Source organism: Myotis yumanensis, unplaced genomic scaffold (assembly GCF_028538775.1).
Source record: "Myotis yumanensis isolate MYYU_CA2020_CCGP unplaced genomic scaffold, mMyoYum1.0.hap1 SCAF_23, whole genome shotgun sequence".
Lineage (NCBI taxonomy): Eukaryota > Metazoa > Chordata > Mammalia > Chiroptera > Vespertilionidae > Myotis > Myotis yumanensis.
This window is the reverse complement of record NW_027223774.1, coordinates 13331817-13356947: the sequence shown is the minus strand read 5'-3', so window position 1 is coordinate 13356947 and position 25131 is coordinate 13331817. Positions and strand designations below refer to the sequence as shown.

Here is a 25131-nt window from a genome sequence, read left to right as displayed (position 1 = left end):
CCCTTGTGAGCCACCAGCTCTGAGCAGCTGCTTTTTTTCCATTTAACTTTTTATTGTGGACATTCTCTGACACGTTGAAGAACCCACTTCCCACTTTCAATCATGATCAGTATGTGGCCAATCGTCATCCTCCATGCGGCCCCACCCCATTCTTTTGCAGCTCATCCTAGGTGTCTCATTTCACCTATAGGTTTTTCTGCGTTGCTTCTGAAACAGTGGGGACACACAGCCCCAAGCCAGCCACCTTCTGTCCTCTGCTGTCCTCTCCCCAGGCCTAGGAGGAGACCACCGGGAAGGTGGCCAGGTTGGGGCTGTGCTCTCTGTGTCCTGCACCTGGTGATGGGCTGTGTGCTGTGCCTGGAAAAGAGCACAGCCTCTCCCTGGCACCCTCCTCCCGCCCCCCCCCCCCCCCCCCCCCAGGTGGCTTTGGCTGCCAGGAAGCCCGGCAAAGCGCCTGGGGGCCTCTGTCCCTGATTCCCCGGCCTTGCTTTGTGTTAGCTTGCTGTTTAACAACAAGCACAAGATTTCCTTTTCCCCTTTATTTCATAACAGGTGGCACTCCCAAGCACCCTGCCCTGCACCTTGCTTTTTCCATGTAATGTATCTCGGCTTTTGTTCCCTGTTGGCCCAGCGAGAGTGTCCTCATTCTCTGTGGCTGCACAGAGTTCCAGCGCCAGGGCAACTGGAGCTTGCTGGCTGCTCCCCGCCCATGGGTATTGGTGTCGGTTCCAGTTCTGCATTTGCACACAATGCTGCAATGACTAACGTTATAGGTATATATTTGGCACTTTTGCAAGTCTATCTTAGGATGAAACTCTAGGAATAGAATGGCTGGAGCAAAGGGGATAGGTATGCATTTGTATTTTGGAACTTTGACTGGTATTGCCAAATAGCCTTCGAAGGGGGTTGTACTGATTGGCACATATACCAGTTGCTCGAGGGTGTGCCAGCCTCGCAGTCTCACCAGCAGCCTGTGAGGATGGGGTGGGGGCCTGCTTTCACTTAAGTTGCATTTCGCTTATTCTGAGAATCACTGAGGGTTTGAGAATTCTGAACCCCAGGTTTTTGCTTTGGGGAATGGACTTAAAGAGGCCCCCAGTGAAGGGCCCTCCGCTGGAGGAAGCAGTGGTGGACAATCCAGGATGTGGGGAACGCAGGATGAGGAGCAGCTCTGCCTCTGCGTTCAGCTGGGAGAATATCCTTGGGAGGTCACTTCCCATGTCCGAGCCGCCTCTAGGAAGCAAGTTGGTCACCCCGGCTTCTGAGGGCCGTGAGGGAAGTGGGAGTGTGGTCAGGTTTGTCAATCACTTAGTCTGGGGGTGGGCACAGTAATGACACCCAAGAGGCCCCTCAGCAGTGTGTGTTCCCTTCCCCCTCCCCTGCTGAGGGAGGGTTCTGGGGGTGGAGGGAGGCACGGCAAGGAGCAGTGTTTGGAAATGTAGGGCACTGCTGAGGGATGGGGTCAGAAGCACAGACCTGGAATCAAACCACCCACTCTGGGTGAGGGCCTTTGCTCCTCAGGCCTCAGTCTCCCACGTGTGAGGCATGTGACCTTGGTTGCAGGCTCAGAAACGGAGGCCTGGAGGATTTGCAGCAGAGAAGGGATGTTCCCTGTGGGGAGCGTGACACCAGGCAAGTGAACCGGGCCTGGGATGGGCAGGAGCGGGGCAGCTGGGCAGCATAAGGTAGGGAGTTCCCCAAATACAGGAAGGAGGCTAGAGCCTAGGAGTGCCTCCTCCACCCTGGGAAAAACTGACGGGTGCCCCAGTGAAGACAGACCCCCCACTTCCCAGGGTTCTCCAGGCAAGAATCTGAGGGGCTTGGGGGTGACCAGGGAAAGAGGTGAACAGCTGGCATGGTGCTGTGCTGTGGCCCCTCTGTGGCTGCTCACCAGGATTGGTGTGGAGACCTAAGCTGGAGGGCGCTTGGCCTGCCCTTCCAGTGGAGATACGCCCATGGGAAGCCTGGTCTCGGGAAACAGCTGGATTGGGCCTTATGTGGCCTCTGAGGCCCCTTCAGACTCAGGTTCTGTACCCGGAGCAGTCTGGGAAAAGGCTTGGAGGCGGGATTGAGGGAGATGTGCATGGGAGCAGCACAGTGTCTGCAGAGGTGGTGGGCACTTGGTTCTACAGAACACTTTGGGGGTGTTCTCTGACTCCCCCATTTCAGGCCCCAGGAGGCTTCTTTGCACTGCCCTGTCCGTCTCCTGTCCCCAGTCCCCACCTATGGGGCAGCCCAGGCCATGGAGGTATGTGTGTGGGTGGCATTGTGGTGGTGCAGGAAGGATCCAGCACACGAGGGAGGTGCATGGAAGGCATTTGCTCGGGTGAGTGTGCCCATCCATGACCTCGTCCTGTGCACATCCTCGGTCTGACTGCGGGGCACCCAGGAGAGAAGGAACCTGCCCTGAGTTCACCCAGCTGGCCCAGGTGGAGCTGAGGTCTCAGATGCCTGTCCTTCAGACTCTACAGACCCATCCTTCACCCCTGTCCACTCATTCTGTTAGCTAATTGTGTATGAAGTACCTACTATGCGCCCAGCATATACCCTTATAGGGATACTTCATAGAAGAAAAGCACTAAAATCCCTCCCCTCATTGTAGCATAAGCACACAGATACATTAAAAAGCTTCATGTTAGGTCATGGGAAGTGCCACACAGAGAATGAATGAAGTAGGGTACAGGGAAGGACAGTGACAAAGGGGGCTGTTTTATGGAGGGTGGCCGGGGAAGGCCTCTGAAGAGGGACATTGGAGCAGAGACCTACCAGCAGGGAGTGGGGGAGCAGTGGGGATCTGAGGTAGAAGAGCATTCTGGACAGAAGGGTGCGAAGGCCCTGAGGCTTTGTGAGCAGACGAGGATTGACTATTATAGACCCTGAGCCAGGTCTGCCCCACACCTCCTGCACCTCTAGGATGATGTGCCCCCATCCTTGCTTGCCTCCCCTCAGCCACCTTTCTGGCCCCCTCCTCTAATGCCCCCTGGACCCTCCTGATCGATCGTGCGCTCACTGCCCACATGCATGGTGCAGGCTTCACTCCCGTACTTTGTGCAAGAAGTTCCCTCTTTGCTCTCTCACTCTTCTAGAACTCTAGTCTCTCCCTTCCCAGCAGAAAATCCCAGCCAGCCCGCCCTCCCCTCCTGCGTGTCTCCGTTGTGGCCTTGTGGTGCTGCTCTGCCACAGCTTCTGGTTTGTCTCCCTGGCCACGCAGAGGGCTCTGGACAGGGCCAGGGGGTTAGGTGGCTACTTATTGAAGGGCTTTGGATTTGGGGAGAGGCTGCTCCAAGGTGAGAGCACACCAGACTGACTGAACTGCACCTCTCACATCCCATGGGGTCCCTGGTCCTGTGGCGGTCCTCTGGAGGGTGCCTCTGCCAAGGGGCAGGACCAGCTCCCAGGTCCCGAAAACCCCAAGAAAAAGACGAATCCCTGTCCTGAGATTAGAGAAGGCTGTGCTTCTAGGCCCCAAACCTAGCTGTCCACCCTGAAGCCAGGGGCCTGAGGACCTGAGGGTGGGGTAGGGACAGTCTTGGCATTGACACCCCCCCCCCCCCCTCAGCTGCGTGACCTTAGGAGATAGTTAGTGTTGAGAGACTTCGCCTCTGCACAGTGGGTAGTGGGCTGAGAGCTCTACTCTGCAGGATTCTGATGAGGACTCAAGACTCAGCAACAGCCCAGCTGTGGTGGCTCAATGGATTGAGCGTCATCCCGTGGACCAAGAGGTCCCAGGTTCGATTCCCAGTCAGGGCACATCCCTGGTAGAGGGTGTGCAGGAGGCAGCCAATCAGTGATTCTCTCTCATCATTGATGTTTCTCTCTCTCCCTCTCTTTTCCTCTCTGAAGTCAATAAAATATATTTTTTAAAAAAGACTCAGCAACAAAGTGCCTGGCAAAATGCCTGGCAGGGAATCGGGTGAAATACAGAGCAGCTTTGTACAGGGAGCGCCTGAATTTCAGCTCATGTTTCACAAAGTGAGTAGTTTCTGGCAGGGTCTGGGCCCTGAATCCCTCTTGCCTCCCTCCAGGCTTCCTCTCCCAGGTGGTCCTTGAGCCAAGGCTCCACATGGGGCAGGCGGGCCCCTGGTCAGAGCGCCCTGTCCGCCTTCAGGGCCTAGTACAGTGGCCAGCTGTGAGCTCCACCATCTCTCTTTCACTCTCTCACCTGTCTGGTGCCTTCTGTGTGCCTGGCCCATGCTGGGCAGCGCTGAGGACACAGCTGGTTCCACAAACCCTAGGCTGTCTTCCCAGGGCTCCCAAGCCAGCAGGGAGACAGGTTGTCTCCGGACAGTGACAACTCAGAATGGGCAGGCAGAGGTGGGGGAGCCGAGAGGGCTGCCTAAAGGTCACCTGAGCTGAGAGTGGAAAGGGGAGAGTATAATCCTAGGGGAGGAAGAGGGGGGAAGGTACAGTGAAGCTCTGGGCTGTTCTGGAAAAGGGAAGATTTGGGGTGTGGCTAGAACACAGCCCCGAGGGAGGGAAAAGTTCAACGACAAGGTTTGAGACCTGGCTCCCTCCTGACCTGCTTGTCCTAGCTCAGTCTAGACTGCACAGCACCCTCTCAGGGCTTCCACGACGGTCCGCCTACCCCTCGCCCCAGATAAGAACCCTGGGGGGGCAAGGACCAGGCCAGGGCCATCCCCGTCCCTCTGACGCTGACACAGAGCTTGGCGTGCAATATGCCTTGGGAGATGTTGACTGAATGAACAGCAAGATGGTACCTGCTGAGTTAGAAGCCCACGTCGGAGGGGCTGAAGCAAAAGGGCATTTGTTGGCTGTGGACCTGAGGAGTCCTGAATAGTTGGGCTTCAGGCCTGCCTGCACCCAGGTCTCAAACAATGTCATCGAGACGGTTTCCTTAACCTGGAAACCTGAGTCGGCCTCCTTCCGGGAGGTTCTCCTGGTGGATGCCAGGATGGCCGGCAGCAGCTCCCAACATGGGAGGCCCCGTTAGCCACCGGAGGGAAGAGCCCTTCTTTCCTGGTACTCTGGCTGGGCCCTGGGGCTGCGCTGGTTCTACAGGGTCAGCTTCTTGTCCTCCACCAGGCGCTGGGACCCCCCACTCCTGGGACCTTGGGGAAGATGGCAGGGAGTGGCGGTCACACAAATGGTCCCACCTGGGGTCCTGGGGTGGCACCAGGGCTGGTCAACCCAAGGTGGGTGGGAGGGGAAGCGGGCCAGTCGGTACTTTCACAGGCATCAGGGCCGAGGCAGCACTCACTCCTGGGGCGGGTTGTGTCCCTGCCACGGCGTCAACCTGTGGGGCTGCCGAGGGTTCGCAGGCTGTGGCCTCCTGCTTCCCTGTGCCCTGAACACTGGCCTGGGCCTCTCTGAACCAGCCCTCTGCCCTGAGGGGGTGAGCCCATGCGGCCTGGGTAGCGAACGATGGTGTTCCACAGACCTCGAGTCCTGCAGGGAAGAGCCCGAGAGCCAGGTTCCTGTCCTGTCCAGAGACATGCCGTCCACATAGACCAGGTCACCCACCTGCCACAGACTCGGGTCCCTGTCGTTGGGGTGATGATGAGCCAGCACCCTCATGGGGTGGGCAGCCAGGCCTGGGAGGTCAGGGCTCCATACTGCAAGATAGTGGGGCTGGGATGGGAACCAGGTTCCCTAACTTGGGCCACTCACACTCTTAACCCATCGGGCCTGCTGTGGCCAGTGGTGATGTGTGTGAACGGGCACAGACTGCGCAGCGCAGACCTGGCTCACGGGCTTGAGGGTGCTGGGGAACGCCACAGCAGGTGTGTGCTTTCTCTGTTGAAATGTCAGTAATCCTCGAACCCATCCTCTCTGTTCGTTTGGCCTCCATCCGTTGTCCCTGTCCGTCCGTCTGTACTAGTGTTTCCCAGTCTTGAACCCAGACTCCCGCCCCCACCCTCCGCCACCCGGCCCCACCCCCGTCCTGATGGGTGCCAAGTCCTCTGCCTGAATCCTCTGAAATTGGAGCCTCCTGTGTTAGTGCAGCCACCAGGAGGTCGGGCTTTGAGGTCAGGTAGACCAGGCAGAGTAGGGTAGGGTTTGGGGAAGTTGATTTTTCTCCTTCCTTCCTTCCTTCCTTCCTTCCTTCCTTCCTTCCTTCCTTCCTTTCTATATATATATATTTTATTGGTTTCAGAGAGGAAGCGGGAGGGAGAGAGAGAGAGATATATTAATGATGAGAATCATCAATTGGCTGCCTCCTGCACGGCCCCTACTGGGGATCGAGTTCGCAACGCAGGCATGTGCCCTTGACCGGAATCGAACCCAGGACCCTTCAGTCTGCAGGCTCTATCCACTGAGCCAAACCAGCTAGGGCAGGGAAGTTGATTTTTCTTAACTAAATGTATGAATTTTTAAAAATATGTTTTTACTGATTTCAGGGAGAGGGAGAGAGAGATAGAAACATCAATGATGAGAGAATAATTGATCGGCTGCCTCCTGCACGCCTCACACTGGGGATCGAGCCCACAACCTGGGCATGTGACCTGACCAGGAATCAAGCTGTGACCTCCTGGTTCATAGGTCAACACTCAGTCACTGAGCCATGCTGGCCGGGCTGGGTGTGTGAATTTTTTGAGTAGGTAGTACTTGCGTGTACCTCAGTATTCAAAGATACAAAAAGGCATGAAAAGAAAATGAACTTTGGGGGCATGGGGTGAGAGGGGAGGTAGAGAGGATAAATGGTGATGGGCAGAGACTTGGCTTGGGGTGGTGAACTCACAATTCAGTGTAAGATAATGTGTAGTGGAATAGTGCGCCTGAAACCTGTATCCTTTTTGTTAACCAGTGTCGCCCCAATAAAGTTCCATAAAAGGAAAAGAAAAGGAAGTTTCTCTCCCTTACCACTCTTAGCTCCCCAGCTAATCTTCCTAAAAGCAGTCTTGTGCCCTTCCAGAAATGTCTGCAGCAGCCCAGCTTTTATGAGTAAAGTTTTATGTGAACGTGCCGGCTCCTTTAAATAAAGGCTGCTTTCCTGCTGCCGCGTCATAGTTGCGCCGTGTGACGCGGTGTGCCTTGAAAGCCGGAGCTGCTCACTGTCCAGCTGAAGTCAAGTCAGATCCGGGTATTTTAGTCTCACCCCTGGTTCCTCTGTGAGCCTCGCCTCTGAGTGGAGGATGACAAAGGATGGGCCTTGGCGGGCTGAGGGGCATTGTGGGTACAGCCAGCAGGGCGCCAAGCAGGGGAAGGCCCGGGCCGAGGTGGCTGGTCAGTGGCTGTCAGCGGGGCCTTTCTGTATCCTACCTCGGGGTGTCACCAAGATGGAAGGGCACTTACAGGGAACACGGATTGTCACTTCCGCTGTGCTAATCCCAGCAGCCTCCCTGAGAGGGAGCACAGTGGGCTCCTCTCCCCCCCCACCCCCCCCCCGGGCTCCAGAGGGGCCCCATTCCTACAGAATACCACCCTCCCAGACCTTGAGCTGCTCCTGTCGCTGCTCTGCACCCAGCCCCTTGGCTCCTGTCTCACGCAGAGGCCCACTGTGTCCCCCTCACCTCCATCGCACCCCTCACAGCTACTCCCTCCAGGCGCCCCTGCCCCCGTCTCATCTGTGTCCCCCACTGGCTGTTGTAGCCCAGCGGTGAGAGCTGGCCCCCTTCCCTCTTTGTCCCCCTCTCCCCACCACCCTCTTTGTCCCCTTCCCTCTTTGTCCCCCTCTCCCCACTGTTGCTTCCTGGGTTTTGACTCCCACTTGGACGGATGACAGGTGTCTGTCTCCCGCAGCTCCAGGCTGTCAGGGATGGCCTGAGTCATCGCCGCCCCCTGGTGTCCAACCTGTCCTTGCATTTCGTGGGTGCCTCTGCACCTGTGTGCAAACGAGACAAACTTCTCTCTGCCTGTCACCTGATGCTCGGCATCCGGTTTCTCTCTGTCCCTTTGTGGGGCCTTAGCAGGGGGAGGGGGAGGCGGGCTGTTTGCTCCACAAGCCTTCTCCTGGGAAACGGGTGCCAGCTGCTGGGGCCGCAGAGGCTCACCCCGGCCGAGGCCCTGCCTGCCAGCTGCCCCCCAGCACGGCCCTCCCCAGAGCTCCACCTTCCCCTGGAGCCTGCTCAGAGTCCAGGAGTCCCCTCAGTCGCCTCTGCCCTACCCCTGCCTCCCCTCAGGCTAGTCAGGGTAGTGAGAATAAAGCCGTGCCCTGGTTACACAGCAAGTCCTTCTGGGTGTGTGTGCCAGGCCCGCCTTCTGGCTCTGTGGCCTTGGGCAGACAGCTTGTCCTCTCTGAGCTTGGCTCCCCAATATCAGAGGACCAAGGAGCTGGCTGAGTGAAACCGCAGGGAAAGTCCTAGCATTGTGACTTACCCAGAGCTCAGGCTCCTGCCCCATTGGTCCAGCTCCTTAGTGGTGCCCCACGTCCTTATCTCCGGAGACCCTGCAGGTGTCCCTTTCAGCCGGGGGAGGAGATCACGCCGATTGGTTATCACAGCCTCACTAGGACAAGGGTTGGCACGCGGGTCTTCTTACCTCTGCACCTCCCGTCCCCTCTCCCTCACGCACTGCCGCCCCCTCTGACCACTGAACTCCAGCCCCTGCTTAAGTCGGGTCCTCAGAGCCTAGGACTTGGGAGTTGAGCCAACACATTTGAACCTGAGACACAAATGAATATCCACCTCACACACCCATGTGTCTGCCTGGCCTCACCAAGCGGTCCATCCCTGGAGAGGTGCTTCTGTGGGCTTGTCCTGGGTCCCTGCCTTCCAGTGGGGGAGGAACACGGTGATGGCTGGCATTTAGTGAGCGCTCCAGAGTGTGTGCCAAACGCTGTTCTGAGGGACAGACAGCCCGAGTTATACTCACCACCATTTTAGGGAGAAGGCGATGGAGGCCCCGAGGTTAAATCTGTTTTCTATTTTTTGTAGAGAGAAACATTGATGTGAGAGAGATATCGATAGGTTGCCTCCCACATGCAGGAATCAGACCTGCAACCCAAGTACATGCCCTTAACCAGGAATCGAACCCACAACCCTCCGGTGCACAAGCTGACGCTCTACTACTGAGCCCTGCCCTCCAGGGCCACAGCCTATATTCTTAACCACTTTTCGAGACCCCGTGCCCAGGTGTGGGACCTGAGAGGCCCTATCCGAGGTCGCAGTGCAGGAGGGAGGCAGCGAGGGTTCAGGCCCCAGTCACGTCAGGTGTTACCACTCTGCAGCCCCGCCTCGCAGCCTGGCCCTGGCGCTCCAGCCTGGGCCTCTCAGCCCCTTGCCTCAGGGCCTCTGCACTGCTGGTGGCTCCCTTGCATTGCAGTCCCCAGTACTGACCTTCCCAGTGTTTCCCGGTGACCACTTCATCACATTACAGAGGAGCAAGTGTGTGCAGGGCCGCCTGGCACAGCGCGAGTGCTGTGAAGATGCTACATATTATTTCTCTGAAACACCTGCACTGCTGTTTTCTTGCCATTTCTTCTTAAATTGGTTCATTTTTTTTATTTGAATATTTTATCTCATTCCCAAAGGATAACATGTAGAATGCTGGTTTTGCTATGGTAGTTTGTTTTTCTTAATACATGAATGAAACACACATACATCATTACTATAAGGTCATTCCCAAGCCACCCGACACTGTATGCCCCCACTGGTGACGTGGCAAGCTTGGGACGAGCTCGTGATGCTGTTGGGGACGTCGAGGCAGGGCGGGGGTGCACCCAGGCTGCCAGCCCATTCTGCAGTAGCCTGACTGAGCCCACTTCTGTTCCTTTAGTGTCTTTTCCCAGCACTACCTCCACCTTCAAAGTGTGCCTTAAGGAAAGTAACAAGATGCAGTTCTCATTCTTGTCATCGGAGGGCACCAAGACCCTTCTCTGAGTGTGTCTACCTCTCCTGCCCACTGCCCTCAGTTTCCCCTTCGGTAAATGGGTGGGCAGGGCTAGTCTCCTGAGTTCTGGCTGTAACCTTTTGTGAGGCTGTGCCTTCATCCAAACCCGGTAGCTGTCTGGCTGAAGAGATAGTCAGATGGCAGCTGTGGGTGGTGTAGAGGCAGCCAGGTTAGAGACTCTGGGTCTTTAGCTCACCCAGAGGCTCCTTGAGGACTTTGGGCAGCAGAGGGGAAACTTGGCTCAGTCTGGGAAGTCAGGGAGGACTTCCTGGAGGAAGGGATGTCAAAGGACCAATCGCAGTTTGAGGGTTGCTTAGGCGTTACTGGTTCCCTGCAAACTGTCTGGGATGCTGAGAACTGCTAGTAATGACCCCACATATGCCCAGTCCCTACTCCATCCCCAGACGACCTGACCAGGCCAACCCAGCCTGGGGCCTTTATGGAGAGGTTTGTGCCCTTTGGCCATCTGATGATAAAGCCTATGGATCCCTTCTTAGAGTGATGATTTTCAAAGGCAAAAAAAATAAAATAGGATTGCAAAGGATGCCAGTTAAAATACAGTTAGCTGCATTTTTAAAAATTATAACTTGTATTTATATTCTTCCTTATTGACCCATGAAATAACAAGAGTGATGAACATTCTAAAGCTGCAGTAATATGTGAAAATATTGGCATGTGTATTGATGACAGAGTCACAGGGTCTGCTAAACACTATCTTAATTAGGAAATGCTCATTTTCACTGTAGTGCAGTTATTGAAAATAAAGAGATCATTTTTCCCCACTCAAGTTCATAGACGCCCTGAGGGTCATGGACCTGGTTGGCTGGACTCGCAGAGGCAGCTGCTCGAGTCCCAAGGGCCGCCTTCCAGGTAGGGCCAGCTCCTGTGTTCCCAGAGCTGGGGCACCAAGCACCTGGCAGACAGCTCGCTCGCTGGGTCTGCGGGCGGACAGCTGGCCCCGGGAGGCTGCTTGTGGCCGCAGCTCCCCGAGGAAGAAGTGAGGGGCTGAGGACAGGCCTGTCCCTCGGGTGGCTGGGTCTCTGTTGGCCTCTTACCTCCAACACAGTGGTTCCAGCCTCCCCACCCCAGTGGGGAGAGCGTTCTGGAACCAGGGTTCCCCTTTGTGCTGCACTGGCTGCCTGGCTGTGGGAGGCAGCTTTTCTGTCCTGGACCTCGGCGTCCTGCCCCAGGAGACGGGGTGGTGGTCAGTGACAGTGGGTGCAGGGCCCCTGGACCTCGGCGTCCTGCCCTGGGAAGCAGGGTGGTGATCAATGACAGCGGGTGCAGGGCCCCTGGACCTCGGCGTCCTGCCCTGGAAGCAGGGTGGTGATCAATGACAGCAGGTGCAGAGCCCCGTGCGAGCGCACTGCCTTGGGGAGAATCTGCTCTCTGTGTGGAGCCACTTTCCTGGAATCCCTGCAGGGCTCCTGCTGGCCCAGTGCCTGGCCAGGGCAGCAGAGGGGTGAGGGAAGCCTGGAAGGGCTGCAGAGGCCCTCTTCCTGTTCCCCGCCCCCCTCTGTTCCATTCTGCTGGCCCCAAGAGCTCTTTCCTTAAAAAAAGGGGGAGGGGGGGTATTGATTTGAGAGAGAGAGAAACATTAATCAGCTGCCTCCTCTGCACAACCCCCCTCCCCACAGGGGATCGAGCCTGCAACTCTGCCATGTGCCCTGACCAGGAATCGAACCAGTGACCTCTTGGTGCATGGGATGACAACCAACTGAGCCACACTGGCCGGTGGCCTCAAGAGCTTTCTACACCAGCCTGACCCTTTCCCTCCCCTGCTCAGATCATTAACTTCCTGTCTTTCTGGTCACCTAGGGCAAAATCCAAGATCTAATAGCCTAAAACGGAAAACAATACAAATGTCTCACTACCTGGTGAATGGTACATCAGACAGTTACTTTCTCTGTGTATATAAAAGGCTAATATGCTAAGTGTCCGTCCGGGTAATGACGTCACGTAGCCACGCCCGCTTCCTCTCCCTAGCGACCAGCCTCCTTGGAGTTTCTTCAGCCCAGGAACACAACTTGCTTTATAGCCAGGTGGGAACATTTCACACTGTAACCAAATGTCTGTGAAGCTTTCCCCGTGCCTCATCTCATTTGATCCTCACAGAAGTCCTAGAGTAGGTAGATAGGAGACTCGGTGGAATCCTATTTTCGTTTCATTAGCCGGAAAATGGAGATTTAGAAAGCTTAGAAACTTGACCCGACTGAAAAGAGGTAAGAAATGGTGGACCTTGAAAATGACTTCAGGTTTTCTCACTGCGCAGAATATAGTCAAACACTGCTGCAGTTAAATATTTCACCCTTTGTTCTCCCTGCATGATCTACAATAATAATCTGCTTCATGTTGATATTTGCTGCTCTGTTGCTGACAATTACCTGAAAGAGAAGTTGAGGTGCTTCACTGGGCTGGAAAAGGTTTAGCTACATCAGAAAGCAGGTCTAATTAAGCAAGTTTATTCTATATCTATGAAAGGCTAAGTTGACTCGCACATGCGCAATACATATAAAGCTCTCACTGGCACCAATAGCACACATGTGTTTCTTTTTAAAAAATATATATATTATTGATTTCAGAGAGGAAGGGAGAGGGAATGTTAGAATAATCGATGATGAGGGAGAATCCTTGATCGGCTGCTGGCTGCTTCCTTCTCCTCCCCCCCCCCCCCCCCCCCCCCGCAACTGGGGATTGAGCCCACAACCCGGGCACGGGCCCTTGAATGGAGTCAACCAGGACCCTTTAGTCTGCAGGCTGACGCTCTATCCCCTGAGCCAAACCAGCTAGGGTGCACGCGTGTGTTTCGATCTTTCATCCTCTGTCGTGAATTTGGTTGACACTTCTATTATAGAGAAAGGGCGAATAGTGATATTAAAATATTTCTTCTAATTAATTTCCTTTCAGTGTGCACGAATTCATGCACCAGGCCACTAGTTGTACTATAAAGGGGCCCAAACTCAAAATCCGTGTGAAAGAAGCCAGAAAGGCCCATGCTGCTTGTCGCCTTTTATTAAATGTCTGGAAAGGCAAATGTGTGCGGCCAGAAAGGCCTTCCTGTGGTGGTGGGTCTGGGCTGTGCAGCTGCTGGGTTTGGGCTGCGTCCCTCTGCCCAGCCCCGAGAGCCGTCGGGGAAGGTTTTGTGGTGAAGGTGTTTCAGGACTGGGGATTCTCAGAGGCCGCATGGCCTCGCCGTGAGCTGAGTTTGAAGCTCGGCCTTGTCGCTTACCAGCTGTGTGACTGGGGGCGAGGTGCCTCACCTCTCTGAGCTCAGCTTCTTCACAGGTTCGTTCTCTCCTGCAGAAAACAACCCATCAGACACCTGCTTTAGGCCTGGCCCTGGGCTGGACATGGGGAATGGTGGCAACCAAGACAGCCCAGCCCTGCCCTGTGGGGCCCCGAGTTTGGTGGGTGGGCAGCTGACAAGTAGAACATTGAGCGGTATTAGCTGTGTATTATTTGTGGGAAACTGCTCAGGGAGCCATGGGGAGGCGAGGAGTGTGGGGTGACTTGGTTTGGGGGCACTTTCCCAGGACAGCAGTGGTAGCAGGGGCCCTCGACGGGAGAACAGAGCTCAGTGGGTTGTTGAGAGGGGAAGGGGCCGGCAGAGGCCTGGGGCTGGAGGGGAGAGAGTGTGAGGGACCCAGAATGTGGAGAGTCACAGGCTGGGGTCCTCTGTGCCCGCAGCCCAGAACGTGACTGTGGACGAGGTCATCGGCGCTTACAAGCAGGCCTGCCAGAAGCTGAACTGCAGACAGATCCCCAAGCTCCTCAGGCAGCTCCAGGTATGCAGGCAGGGGCGGGGCTCCCCACCTCCCAGCAGCCTCCGGGCCTGCTCACCCAGCCAAGGCCCCTGTCCTCACAGAAGCCTTGGAAAACCCTCAGTCAGCGGCAAATGCAGTCAGGCTCCTCATGAATATTTACACAGTAGAGACTTATGTAAAGTAAGAATTTTAAATATCTATCACTCCCCAGAAAAGTTCTGTTCCCCAGGCAGAAAGCCAAGTATACAATATTTATTCTTAAAAGCCTGAATTACAAAAGTAATACATATATTCTTTAATTAAAAAAAACGCTACAGACATAAAAAGCAAAATTCACTTCTTATCCAGGTCCCATCCCCAGGAGTCCCTGCTGTTGACAGCTTGGGCTTTGTCCTCTGGCCTCTGCTGGGCATTGGTAGGACGGTGGTCACTCTCCAGGCGGGAGGACAGTCTCTGATTTCTGTGGCAGGGTATTACTGTGCCTGGGACGTGCGCCCCTCCCCCAGCCACCTCCTGCAGGCGCCTACCCCATGGCCCACCAGCCTGGCTGGGGGTCCAGCGCTGCCAAAGTGCCCTCCAGAATGTGCCCACGTTTCTTGTTTCTAGGGTTGTTGCTCCCTCGGACAGCGCGGCTGTGAGCAGTCATGCTGGCCGCCCATCCCTATGCACCTGGGTTAGGGGTTCTGTGGAGGATTCCAGAGGGTCTCATTGTCAGGTCCAGGGAAAGATGGCCACTCAGTGTGGCGGTCAGGAATGTGGGCCCTGGAGCCTGGTTCAGGCCAAGCCTGCCCTTACCCCCTCGGCAAGGCTGGGCCTTAGCCTCTGTCTGCACACGGGTTCGTCACCGCTCCTCCCTCGGAGTCGATGTGTGTGGAGCCCAGAGAATAGGGCCTGGCCCCTGTGGAGGGGGGTGGAGCGCAGCCAGGAGCCGGCAGGATGTCTGCCCAGGGCCTTCCCTCCTCACTGAGCGGACTGCGTGCCAGGCCGGGCACCCTGCCTTCCCACGGCCTCTTGGGTCTGACCTGTCAGCTTTCGCCTCAGCGCCAGCCTTTGCCCTGGCTGTTCCTCTGCCTGAAATGCTTGTCCCCAAGACGCCCAGGGCCCACTCCCTCACTCCATTCAGCTGGGGCAGGGGGCTTCGTCCAGACCTGCCTCGCCCAGGTCTAGGGGGGGGGGGGGTTAAGGAGCTGCCACATTCTCCGAGCCGCTGTGCCCCTCCACACCCACCCCAAACACTGCCTGACCTCAGAAAGCGCAGAGCCAGATGAACTGCAGAGGTAAGGCGCTTCCTGCTTAACCACCATCCCTCCTGCCTTCCCAGGAGTTCACGGACCTCGGGCACCGGATTGACTGTCTGGACCTGAAAGGTGTGTCTCTGGGCAGAGGTGGGAGCCCGAAGGGGTGGGCAGGGCCAGCCTCCCCTAGAGGTGGGTCCGAGGGCAGGATGAGCCTGGGCTGCTTGGGGTCAGTGGGTCCCCCCAGAAGAGCTTAGCCAGAGGGAGGTGGGGGTGAGAGCCCTTCCTCCCTCGGGTGGCCTGGAGCCCCGGTTTGCACCCAGCCCCCCACCACACACAGACGTGAGCTCACACGCACGCGCGGCGCTCCGTCCCCTCCCAGGTGAAAAGCTCGACTACAAGGCCTGCGAGGCCCTGGAAGAGGTCTTCAAGAGGCTGCAGTTCAAGGTCGTGGATCTGGAGCAGACAAACCTGGACGAAGATGTGAGCATCTCTGCCACCTCCCTTACCTGCTTCCTGAGCTCCCTGGCTCTTAGAGGTTTGGGGGCTGGGGCACTGCAGGAGGAGGGGACCCCCTTGGACAAGGGCTGGGCAAGGCCTCTTGAAGGACAAAATAGGGAAATCCAGTGTGACCAGAGTGGATGGGAAGAATGGGGCTCCAGGCAGGGCCCAGAGAAGGGGTCTCCCAGACCCCCCTAAAGGCAGGGGCTTTGTCAGGAAGGGAGAGACTTGGGGAGCCAGGCCGAAGGGAGGCTTGTGGCCACCTGGAGCCTTTCCAGGGGTGTCCTGCCACCCCCCACCCCCCCCCCATCATAGTGTCTGCAGGGGAAGGGGTTTGAGAAACTTCCTTTTTTCTTTTTTTTTTTCTTTTTGTATTGATTTCTAGAGAAGGGGGAAGGGAAAGAGAGAAACATCAATGTGAGAGAGATACAATGATCGGTTGCCTCTCACATGCACCCTGACCCAGGATCGAACCCGCGACCTTCCGGTACACGGGATGATGCTCCAACCAACTGAGCCATACCAGCCAGGGCAGGTTTGAGAAACATCTGAAAGCAGCCTCCCCACTAGGCCTAGGTATCCCCTCCTCCCTCTGGAGACTTGGGGGTCACCAGGATCCCCGGAGCTTAGGCCCCAGGTCTAGAAGACAGAGGAGAGCCAGGAGTGGGGATCCTGGAGAACTGAGGCCTGTCCTGGTCACACAGCACGTCAGTCCTGGGGGCACGTCCACGGCTTTTCCAGGAGATGGAAGGGCTGGTTCTCACGACCCGGGGGTGGGGGAGCAGTGTTAGGACTCCGCTCCTGCCTCCCGGTCTCCGCGGCCTCCACCTGATGCGGAGCCGTTGTCTCCACCCCAGGGCGCCTCGGCCCTCTTTGACATGATTGAGTACTACGAGTCGGCCACCCACCTCAACATCTCCTTCAACAAGCACATCGGCACCCGGGGCTGGCAGGCCGCCGCCCACATGATGCGCAAGGTGGGTGCCTCCCCCGCCACCTCCAAGTTTCCAGGGTGGGGGGAGCTCGGGCATAGAGGGGTCCAGGTGCTTTGTCAGGGCACCCAGCTCCTTAGGGGTGTCGGGCCCCACCCTCCAGGCCCTGTGTGAAAGCTGTACTAAGAGGTGCCTTGCCCTAGGCCCACCCTGGCCCCTTCTCTCCTCTCCTTACCCTTAATGTGTCCCTTGGAGGCATCCGTGGTCACCATCCCCATGTGACTCCCACGGGAGTCGGGGAACTCGGCCGTCACCAGCTCCACCCCCGCCTCGCTCACCCACAGGACCCCAGGCCAGGCCTCCCAGCACCAGCCCCAGCTGTAAAAGCAGATGGCCTTGCTGCTCACTGGGGCTTGGGGTGGGAGGTCCCCGGGGGCAGGGAGGGCAGGGGCCAGCCTGACCCAGCCCTGCTGCTGCCCCAACAGACCAGCTGTCTGCAGTACCTGGACGCCCGCAACACGCCCCTGCTGGACCACTCCGCACCCTTCGTGGCCCGTGCCCTGCGCATCCGCAGCAGCCTGGCCGTGCTGCACCTGGAGAACGCCAGCCTGTCGGGGCGGCCCCTCGTGTTGCTCGGTGAGCCCAGGCCCGGGAGGCTGGGTGGGGAGTGCAGCCCCTTGGGGGCTGGGACTGTTGGCTGGGTCCTGTGAGCCTGGCCAGTCACGAGCCTTCCCCTCCTCCAGCCACAGCCCTGAAGATGAACATGAACCTTCGGGAGCTGTACCTGGCCGACAACAAGCTCAATGGCCTGCAGGACTCAGCCCAGCTGGGCAACCTGCTCAAGTTCAACTGCTCCCTGCAGATCCTGGACCTCCGCAACAACCACGTGCTGGACTCAGGTGTGTGAGCGGTCACCCGCCCTCCCCAGTCCCCCAGCACCCCTGTGCCCAGCCAGGCGCTCCGTGTGCTGGGGGGACACAGTGACCAAGACAATCCCAGTGAACACAGACCACCCTAGGCACTGGGGACTGTGTAGGCTGGTGGTTACCACCCAGAGTCGGACTGTGTGGGCCGGTGGTTACCACCCAGAGGGGGAGCGTGTCCTGGAGCAGGGGCAGCTCGGTGGAGACCTGCAGGATGAGGTGAGGTATTGAACAGATAATTAAAATAATTACAATCGCCCTGGCTGGTTTGGCTCAGTGGATAGAGCGTTGGCCTGGGGACTGAAGGGTCCCGGGTTCGATTTTGGTCAAGGGCAACATGCCTGGGTTGCAGGCTCGATCCCCAGTGGGGGGCGTGCAGGAGGCAGCCAATTGATGATTCTCTCTCATCATTGATGTCTCTCCCTCTCCCTTCCTCTCTGAAATCAATTTTAAAAATAATAATAAATAAAGTAATTACAATCTGGAAGGAAACGAGGTTGTGGGACAAAAGGTCAGCTGCAGGCTCTCTAAGTCGCAGGGAGGGGACCCCTAGGTGGCCATGTGGGGCTGAGAGCACAGCCCACTGGTTTGACAGCCTGGGGAGAATCCAGGCAGAGGACAGCTGGTTCGAGGCATGAGGTGGGAAAGCACTTAAGCGTTGGGTATTTTGGGGAAAGCTGTGGTGTGCCAGGAGGTGGAAGGGAAGAGAAGAGGAGCTATCAGCGGGAGGAATTCAGCTCCCTCCTGGGGAGGGCGGCAGAGTCCCTGGCCTCAGCGTGAAGAAAGGGGAGGAGGGGCAGGCAGAGTGGGACGGAGGCCAGTGCCTTCCCCAGGGCAGCCAGGCCCAGACCCATGTTTACTGACCACCTACCCCGACCAGGCCTGTCACCTCGGGCTCCCAGCTGGGAGACCTCTGCCCTCGGGAAAGTGCAGCTAAGATAAATGAACAGGGAATGAGTGTCGGAGGTGATGTGCTGGGGCGGGGGGGGGGGGGGGGGGGGGGGGGGGGGCGAAGCAGTGGTGGGGTCTCAGCTGGTGGCCAGAGGCTGCCGGAGAGGGTGATACTCGAGCAGAGCTCTAGGCAGACAGGGAGGATCGGGAGCTGGGTGTGTGCCTTCCAAGGCAGGGGGTGTCGCAGCAGGAAGTGGCAGGGCCGGGCAGACCCAGGGAAGGGTGGAGCCCACACCACCTACGGGACTCATCCAGGGGCCTCCGCCAGGTCTGGCCTACATCTGCGAGGGCCTCAAGGAGCAGAGGAAGGGCCTGGTGACCCTGGTGCTGTGGAACAACCAGCTCACACACACGGGCATGGCTTTCCTGGGCATGACGCTGGTGAGTCCACCAGAGGGTCCCCGCCGCCACCTCCCCCACCCCCGCACCCAGCACTGTCAGCCGTGCTCCCGGTAGGTTCTGGACGATTCCTCTCCTTCAGCCCCTGCGGCCTTTCCCTGGGGGAGTAGCCCTCCATCGCTGTCCGTTGGAGCCCAGCACCATAGCCAGCACAGAACTTGTGCACAAGGTGAAAACGTTTTGTTAAGATCTCTGGAAGCCTTCAGTGAGGCTGAGACCTTTTCATTACGCAGAATTGAAAGCCAGCCCACAGGGTCCAGAGGCTCCACCAGGTGACGAGCTCCCCACCGCAAGGGGAGTGGGCAGGGCGGCCGGCACTGGGGACTTCTCGGCCTGAGGCAGGAGCGTGCTGGCACTGGGCCGGCTGCACTGCTGAGTGGGGAGCGCCCGGGTCCGCCCCTTTCCCGACCGGCCTGCAGGCCTCTTCTCTTCTCCATCTCGTGCACCCCTGCAGCCGCACACACAGAGCCTGGAGACGCTGAACCTGGGCCACAACCCCATTGGGAACGAGGGCGTGCGCAACCTCAAGAACGGCCTCATCGGCAACCGCAGCGTGCTGCGCCTCGGCCTGGCCTCCACCAAGCTCACCTGCGAGGGTAGGGCGCGGGGCGGGGGAGGGGCCGGCAGGCGGGTCGGTGGGCGGCCAGCCGGGCGTGGGCCCATGGCCAGCCCTGCGGTCCCCCTCCCAGGCGCGGTGGCGGTGGCGGAGTTCATCGCCGAGAGCCCCCGCCCTCCTGAGACTGGACCTTCGGGAGAACGAGATCAAGACGGGCGGGCTCATGGCACTGTCCTTGGCCCTCAAGGTGAACCACTCCCTGCTGCGCCTGGACCTCGACCGAGAGCCCAAGAAGGAGGCGGTGAGCGGGCTCTCCTCTCGGCCGGGCTGCGGGCAGGTGGGGGCGGACTCGGCCGGGATGACCGCAGGACACGCTGCAGGGACAGGCCCCCCGAGCCCTAGCCAGGCCTGCTCTGCCCACAGGTGAAGAGCTTCATCGAGACGCAGAAGGCGCTGCTCGCCGAGATCCAGAACGGCTGCAAGCGCAACTTCGTGCAGGCGCGGGAGCGGGAGGAGAAGGAGCAGCGGCTGCAGCTGTCGGCCTCCATGCCCGAGATCACCGTCACCGAGCCCCAGCCTGACGAGGAGCCTGACGAGGAGCCTGGGGACGAGCCTGCCCCCCAAGCTCAGGAGAACGGGGACCCGGCCCCTGGGCCCAGCCTGGACTCAGACTCAGACTCAGACTCGGAGGGGGAGGATGGGGAGGAGGAGGATGGGGAGAGGGCTTCCGCCCCCTGCCCCGCCCCTCTGCCCCCCACGGACTCCCTGGGCCCTGGGGATAGGAGCCCCCCAGGCAGCCCTTCCTCCCCCACTGAGCAGCGAATCTCTGTGTCCAGCCCGGGCCGAGGCCACAAAGTGTTTGTGGTGACTCGAGTGGAGAGCCCCCCTGAGAGAGCAGAGCCCCCTGTGCCGCCCTCTCCTCGTCCTCCCTCCCCACCTGCCTTGCCTTCCCCGCCCCCCTCACCTGCCCTACCACCAGCTGAGGCCGTCAGCACTCGGGACCCAGGGTCATCGGAACCTCAGCCACAGCCAGAAGCCGCCGCAGGCAGGGCCACCCCTGCCCAACGGCCTGAAGCCTGAGTTTGCCCTCGCACTGCCCCCAGAGCCGCCCCCGGGGCCGGGGGCCAAGGCGGGCAGCTGTGGCCTGGAACACGGTGAGAGGGGCTCTGGGGCAGGCTGACCAGGGGCCCTGTGTGCTGTGTGCGACCCCTGCCCATTAGCGGGCCTTGGTTTGCCCTGAAATGGCCCTTGTAGGGACAGGGCCGAGTAGGGCTTGGCCCTCGGGCCCCACCTGGCTTCCCGGGTCCTGGGGTTCTCCCTGGAGTCTGATCTCAGGGACCCTGGCCTGTGCTGCCCTGAGGGTCTGGCTTGGGCAGGGCTGGTGGGGACAGGCTGCCACCCTCCACCCGCCTGACTGGAGGCCGCCCACCCATTCCCCCCGCGCAGAACTGAGCTGCTCCAAGAACGAGAAGGAGCTCGAGGAGCTGCTTCTGGAAGCCAGTCAGGAATCCGGGCAGGAGACACTGTGACACTTTAGGTGAGATGAGGGCCAGGGGCCTGGGGAGCCAGCGACAGAGGCCCTGGCTCTGACGGGCCCCCCAATCTCTTCTCCCCAAGTTCCTTTTTTCCAGCCGGTCTTCTATGAGCTGAGGCCAGAGCCATGAGAACCTGCTCACCCTCACCCCCAGCCTTCCTGAGGCCCGGAGGCCAGGGGTGGGGGCGCCTTTCTGGGGACCCCTACCTCCCACAGCAACACTACATGGGGTGCAGGAGCTTCAGGGAGTGGCCCTCTCCATCCTGACTTGAGCACTCCTGTTTAGGTGTCCAGCCCCTAAGCCTCTGGGCCAGAGGAGGGGGAGTCTCCAAGGTCATCAGCCCCAAATCCACTGACTTTTCTGGAAGGGCCTGTTAGGCCAGGCTTGCCTGGAGGACAGGAGTCCTGGGTGGTGGTGGATGCCCCCCAACCCCCATGGCGCTGGGCACGGGACGAGGCCGGAGGATGGTGTGGGGCGGGGAGTGGTGGTGGTGGTTGGACTTTGTAGAGCAGCCCCAGGCAGGGTGCGGGTGGGGGACGGGGGCAGAGGATCAGAGCTTTCTTCTTCTTAAGTGCAATAAATCTATCAGGGAGCTGGTGGGGGGCGGCCAGGGCTCTGGAGACCCTGCTGTCCAAGCCGCTGGAAGCTGCGCCCTGAGAGGCACTACGACCTGGGGAGGGTGGGTGGAGTGGGCAGAGGGCTGGGGAGGGGCTCCTCCTGTCGGTGCAACTCTGTCCACACCTTTTCTAATAAACCAGAGCTGGTTCACCTTTGCCTGTTCTCTGCTCGTGCTCTTCCCGGTGGGAGTTCTGGAATGGGAGGGGAAGGTGGGCCAGACAGCTCTGGTCCGGAGCACCTGCTGGGCTGTGGCAGCGGCCCCCCAGGAAACCCGGGGCTGCCCCATCCTGTACGGGTGTCCACACTCGTATCTAAGCTCTCACAGCCAGTCCACTCTGTGCTCATCTTTCTTCAGAGGAAAAAACCCCAAATATTCTCCAGCTTTAGGTCCAGGAGTCAGGTGATGTGGCGCTCAGGTTCAGCGGTCACTCCTGTGCCCCCCAGTCATCTAGGGCTCAAGGAGAAGCAGACACCAGCCTGTCCGTGCTGGCCCTGGACATCTGGACATTCCGGGGGGGGAGCACGAGTCAGCGCCCTAGAGCCCCCTGGGCAGCCTGCTCCCCGCGGCCAGGACATGGCGAGCATGTGCCTGGGGCTGGAAGGCATTCCCGGGAAATCGGAACTTCACCTTCAGAAAACGAGAGAAGCATTCAAGGGGAGACCTTTGCACCTGCCCCTTTTCTCCCGCGTGGGACGCTGACTTGGGTGGGTAGAGGCGGTGGGAAGACCACTAGAATCCCAGTGTCACCGGCTGGGAGCCCTAGTACCACTCAGCTCCTGCACAGGCCCAGGAATCTGTTCCCAGTGGCCACTGTCCGTTGACTTTTCGGTCATTGGCAGCTGTGTGTGTGCCATGTACATCGGCCACCAGCCCCTAGCTCCTGCCCCACTCACCCCACAGGCAGCTGGGGCGATAGACCTGCACGGGCCCTGGTTCTGAGCTGTGGGCAGCATCGGCCTCCAGCTGGGGCCCCCTGTGCTGGGTGTGCGGTGGAGGTGGGACGAACCCTCCAGGCTGTCCTGGCTTCGGCCCCCTTCTTGGTGAGACTGGGGAGTGTGCGGTTAGCCTCAGAGGCTGAGGAGCCACAGTCCTTTGCCAGGTTGGGTCTGTCAGAGCAGCCCCCCTCCCCCCGTCCCCCCAAACTCAGTTGACCTGTGGTCAGTTCTAGCTGTTGCTCAGGAATCAACTCCCATGGGAGCGTTCAGCCCTTAGTGTGGTGACCTCTGTCTCCGGCTCCAGTGGAGGGTAGGGGGCCTCAGCTTACCTGTCTCATGTGATGCCTTTGAGGGGCGCCCCACAGCCTTGACCCTCCTCTTTCACTAAATTGAGCTCAGAGTGAGGGATTCAGTCTTTCCAACCATTCAGGGTTGAAATGTGTCCCAACCTCCCTCCACACAAAAACGTGGAGCCCTAACCCTTAGGATCTCGGAATGGGACCTTTGGAGACGGGTCTGCACAGAGGTAACCAAGTGAAAATGAGGCCACGGGTAAGGCCCTGACCCAGAATGCCTGGTGTCCTTACAAAAAGGGGAACTTGGGACACAGATGTGCACGGCAGGCAGAGGATGTGAAGATGGAGGGCTGGAGGGATGGCGGCCACAGCCAGGGGACCTCATCCCCTACAAATGCTCGAAGCTGGAAGAGGCCAGGAAGGGTTCCCCTGCGCTGGCTCTGCTGACCCCTTGATTTCGCACTTCGGGCCTCAACTGTGAGAGAATGAGTTTCTGTTGTTCTGAGCCACCCAGTTTGTGGGACTTTGTGACACAAGCCCCAGGAGACTAGCAAGCCAACTCTTCAGGGCTCCTGATTTTCCACCTTTTGGGAGTCCTGGATCACGGGGCGGGTTCCCTTTATCTTCAGCCACCCAGGCATCGCCATCGCTCGTGAGGACATAAGGAGTCTTATGCTTGGCCAGACACTATCCAATCTCAAAGGTATCAATGCCCTAACCCAGGTGTTCGTTTTCACACACACGGGTGTTCAGGATGGAGGCAGCTCTTCACAAAGCTGTGGGCCCAGGCCCCCTCTGTCTTGTGGCTCTGCTACCGGCTATGGCCTCAGGGTTCCTGCATCCAACAGGCAGGTGGGGTAGGGGGAGGAGGAATGAAGGCAAACCTGCCGCCTATCTTGTTGCCACAACAGGAAAGGGACACACATCACCTCCGCTCCCTGTGGTCTGTGGGAACTAGCCCCCTGGCCTCGCCTGGGTGCAAGTTGCAGCAGAAGCTCCACACCTTAAAGGGGAGCAAGATCCTGGTGGACAGCGAGCCAGCTCAGGCACACCCAGCCATCCCATTTCGGCTTAGTTCAGTTTTTTCATCATCTCCCAAAACTCTAGCTTTGGCAGGCACATGGTCAGAGTCTAAGATGAACGGGTACCAGTTTGACCACGGCTCGGAACCACACAACAGGTCCGCAGCTTCTTCCTGGGGCCGGAGGTCCTCAGTCCCACTCCAAACCGCCAGCCAAGGCTAGCCCTGCCTCCTGCAGCGCCCCACTCCTGATCCCAGTCTGTTTTCTGCCGGGACCCTAGGTGGTAAGACATAGAAGCCCAATCATATTGGCTTAAGGGAGATGGAAGGGACGTATGCCCTGGCCTGTGTGGCTCGGTTGGGCTTCGTCCCATGCACTGAGAGGTCACCAATTCAATTCCTGGTCAAGGCCCATGCCCGGGTTGCTGGCTCGTGTAGAAGGTACCCGATTGATGTTTCTCTCTTCTCCCTCTCCGTCTCTCTAAAATCAATTTTTTAAAAAAATTTTTAAGAAAGGGAAGGGACATATAGTGGCTCTGCTCAATATCAAGTCACAGCGACACTGATCTAATGGTGTCACAGGGACCCGTGTTTCTCTCCAAGGGCCTTCCTTCTCGGGCTGGCTCTCTCCTGCTGCTGGAAAGCCTCTCCCAGCAGGTCCAGGTTCTCCAGGCACCTCGGTCCTGGCATCGCCTGTGAAGTCACCGGCTGGCTCTGCCCTACGTCCACTTTAGCACCATCATTGGCCAGGGGCACTGGGGTGCTGTACCCAGCCTTGGAGATAAGGAATGATGTCAGTACCCGCACGAGGCTGCATGGCATGCGGGTGGGTGCTCTGAGAGCCCTAGGCTCCTCCTGGCACTGCCTGCTCAGGGTCCTGGCTCAGTCACACCCTGTTGGTACTCCCTCCCCACCCTGGACCGGGCGGGGCACACCACAGGCCTGAGCGTGTGGCTATGTGACCAATGAGGAATAGGAATCTGCCCTGGGGAGTGACGCCACATCCTGGGTCTCTCCCACTGGCAGGAGGGGAAGGTGTGCCCGACAGGCAGAGTCCAGCCCATGGATAACCCTCCTCGACCCGGCTCTGGCTCCGACTCTGTGTCCTACACATGCCCCCAGCTTTGCTCATCTTCCCTGACCACCTCAAGGGGCTCAAGGGGCCCTGAAATGACCCTAAGGCAGCCTCTGGACAGTTACTTGTCTGGGAAGGCAGTGCTGCCCACCCAGCAGGCTGAGCTGCCAGCGCTACCTAATCAACTCATGCTGGGGGCGGAGCCACACTGCCCTCGGAAATGCCAGCTCCTGCCCTGCCTGCAGAGGCGCAGGCTTGGGTATGGGGACTAGGACCTGGATCCCCCGAGGCCTGGGTGTTCTCTATCGCCTGAGTCAACGTGGCACATCTGTCCTTCATCTCCCTGCTTGGGCCTCGCCCACCACCCCCGCAGCCCCTCCTGCCCTCGGGATGCCAGCCATGCGGCTGACGCTGCTGCTCCCTGGGGGGAATGGGCTTGGCAGAACCGGGCAGGCCTGGTCCCTAGTTCTTGCTGAGGGAGGGAGACCAGGGCCTCGAGACCAATCAAGGGCTCTCACGCCTTAATTTATTGCACTTGAACTCTATGAGTCTTCAGTGGTCCTCCTGCAGCTTTGGGATACTGGCACTATTGTCAGCTAC

At 58.6% G+C, this 25131-nt stretch overlaps 1 protein-coding gene across 1 annotated transcript in view; it reads left to right on the top strand.

Annotated features, from left to right (window-relative positions):
• PPP1R37 (protein phosphatase 1 regulatory subunit 37) overlaps positions 1-21257 on the top strand; it is a 45223-nt gene extending 23966 nt beyond the window's left edge. The window contains 14 exon segments of the mRNA XM_070401573.1: positions 13477-13574; positions 14875-14920; positions 15171-15271; positions 16147-16266; positions 16707-16857; positions 16965-17120; positions 18364-18476; positions 18949-19090; positions 19184-19224; positions 19226-19351; positions 19474-20085; positions 20087-20204; positions 20497-20587; positions 20668-21257. Of these exon segments, the coding sequence (XP_070257674.1) occupies positions 13477-13574; positions 14875-14920; positions 15171-15271; positions 16147-16266; positions 16707-16857; positions 16965-17120; positions 18364-18476; positions 18949-19090; positions 19184-19224; positions 19226-19351; positions 19474-20085; positions 20087-20204; positions 20497-20579 (1907 nt within the window). The 3' untranslated portion in view covers positions 20580-20587; positions 20668-21257.
• Positions 21258-25131: the final 3874 nt, after the last annotated feature.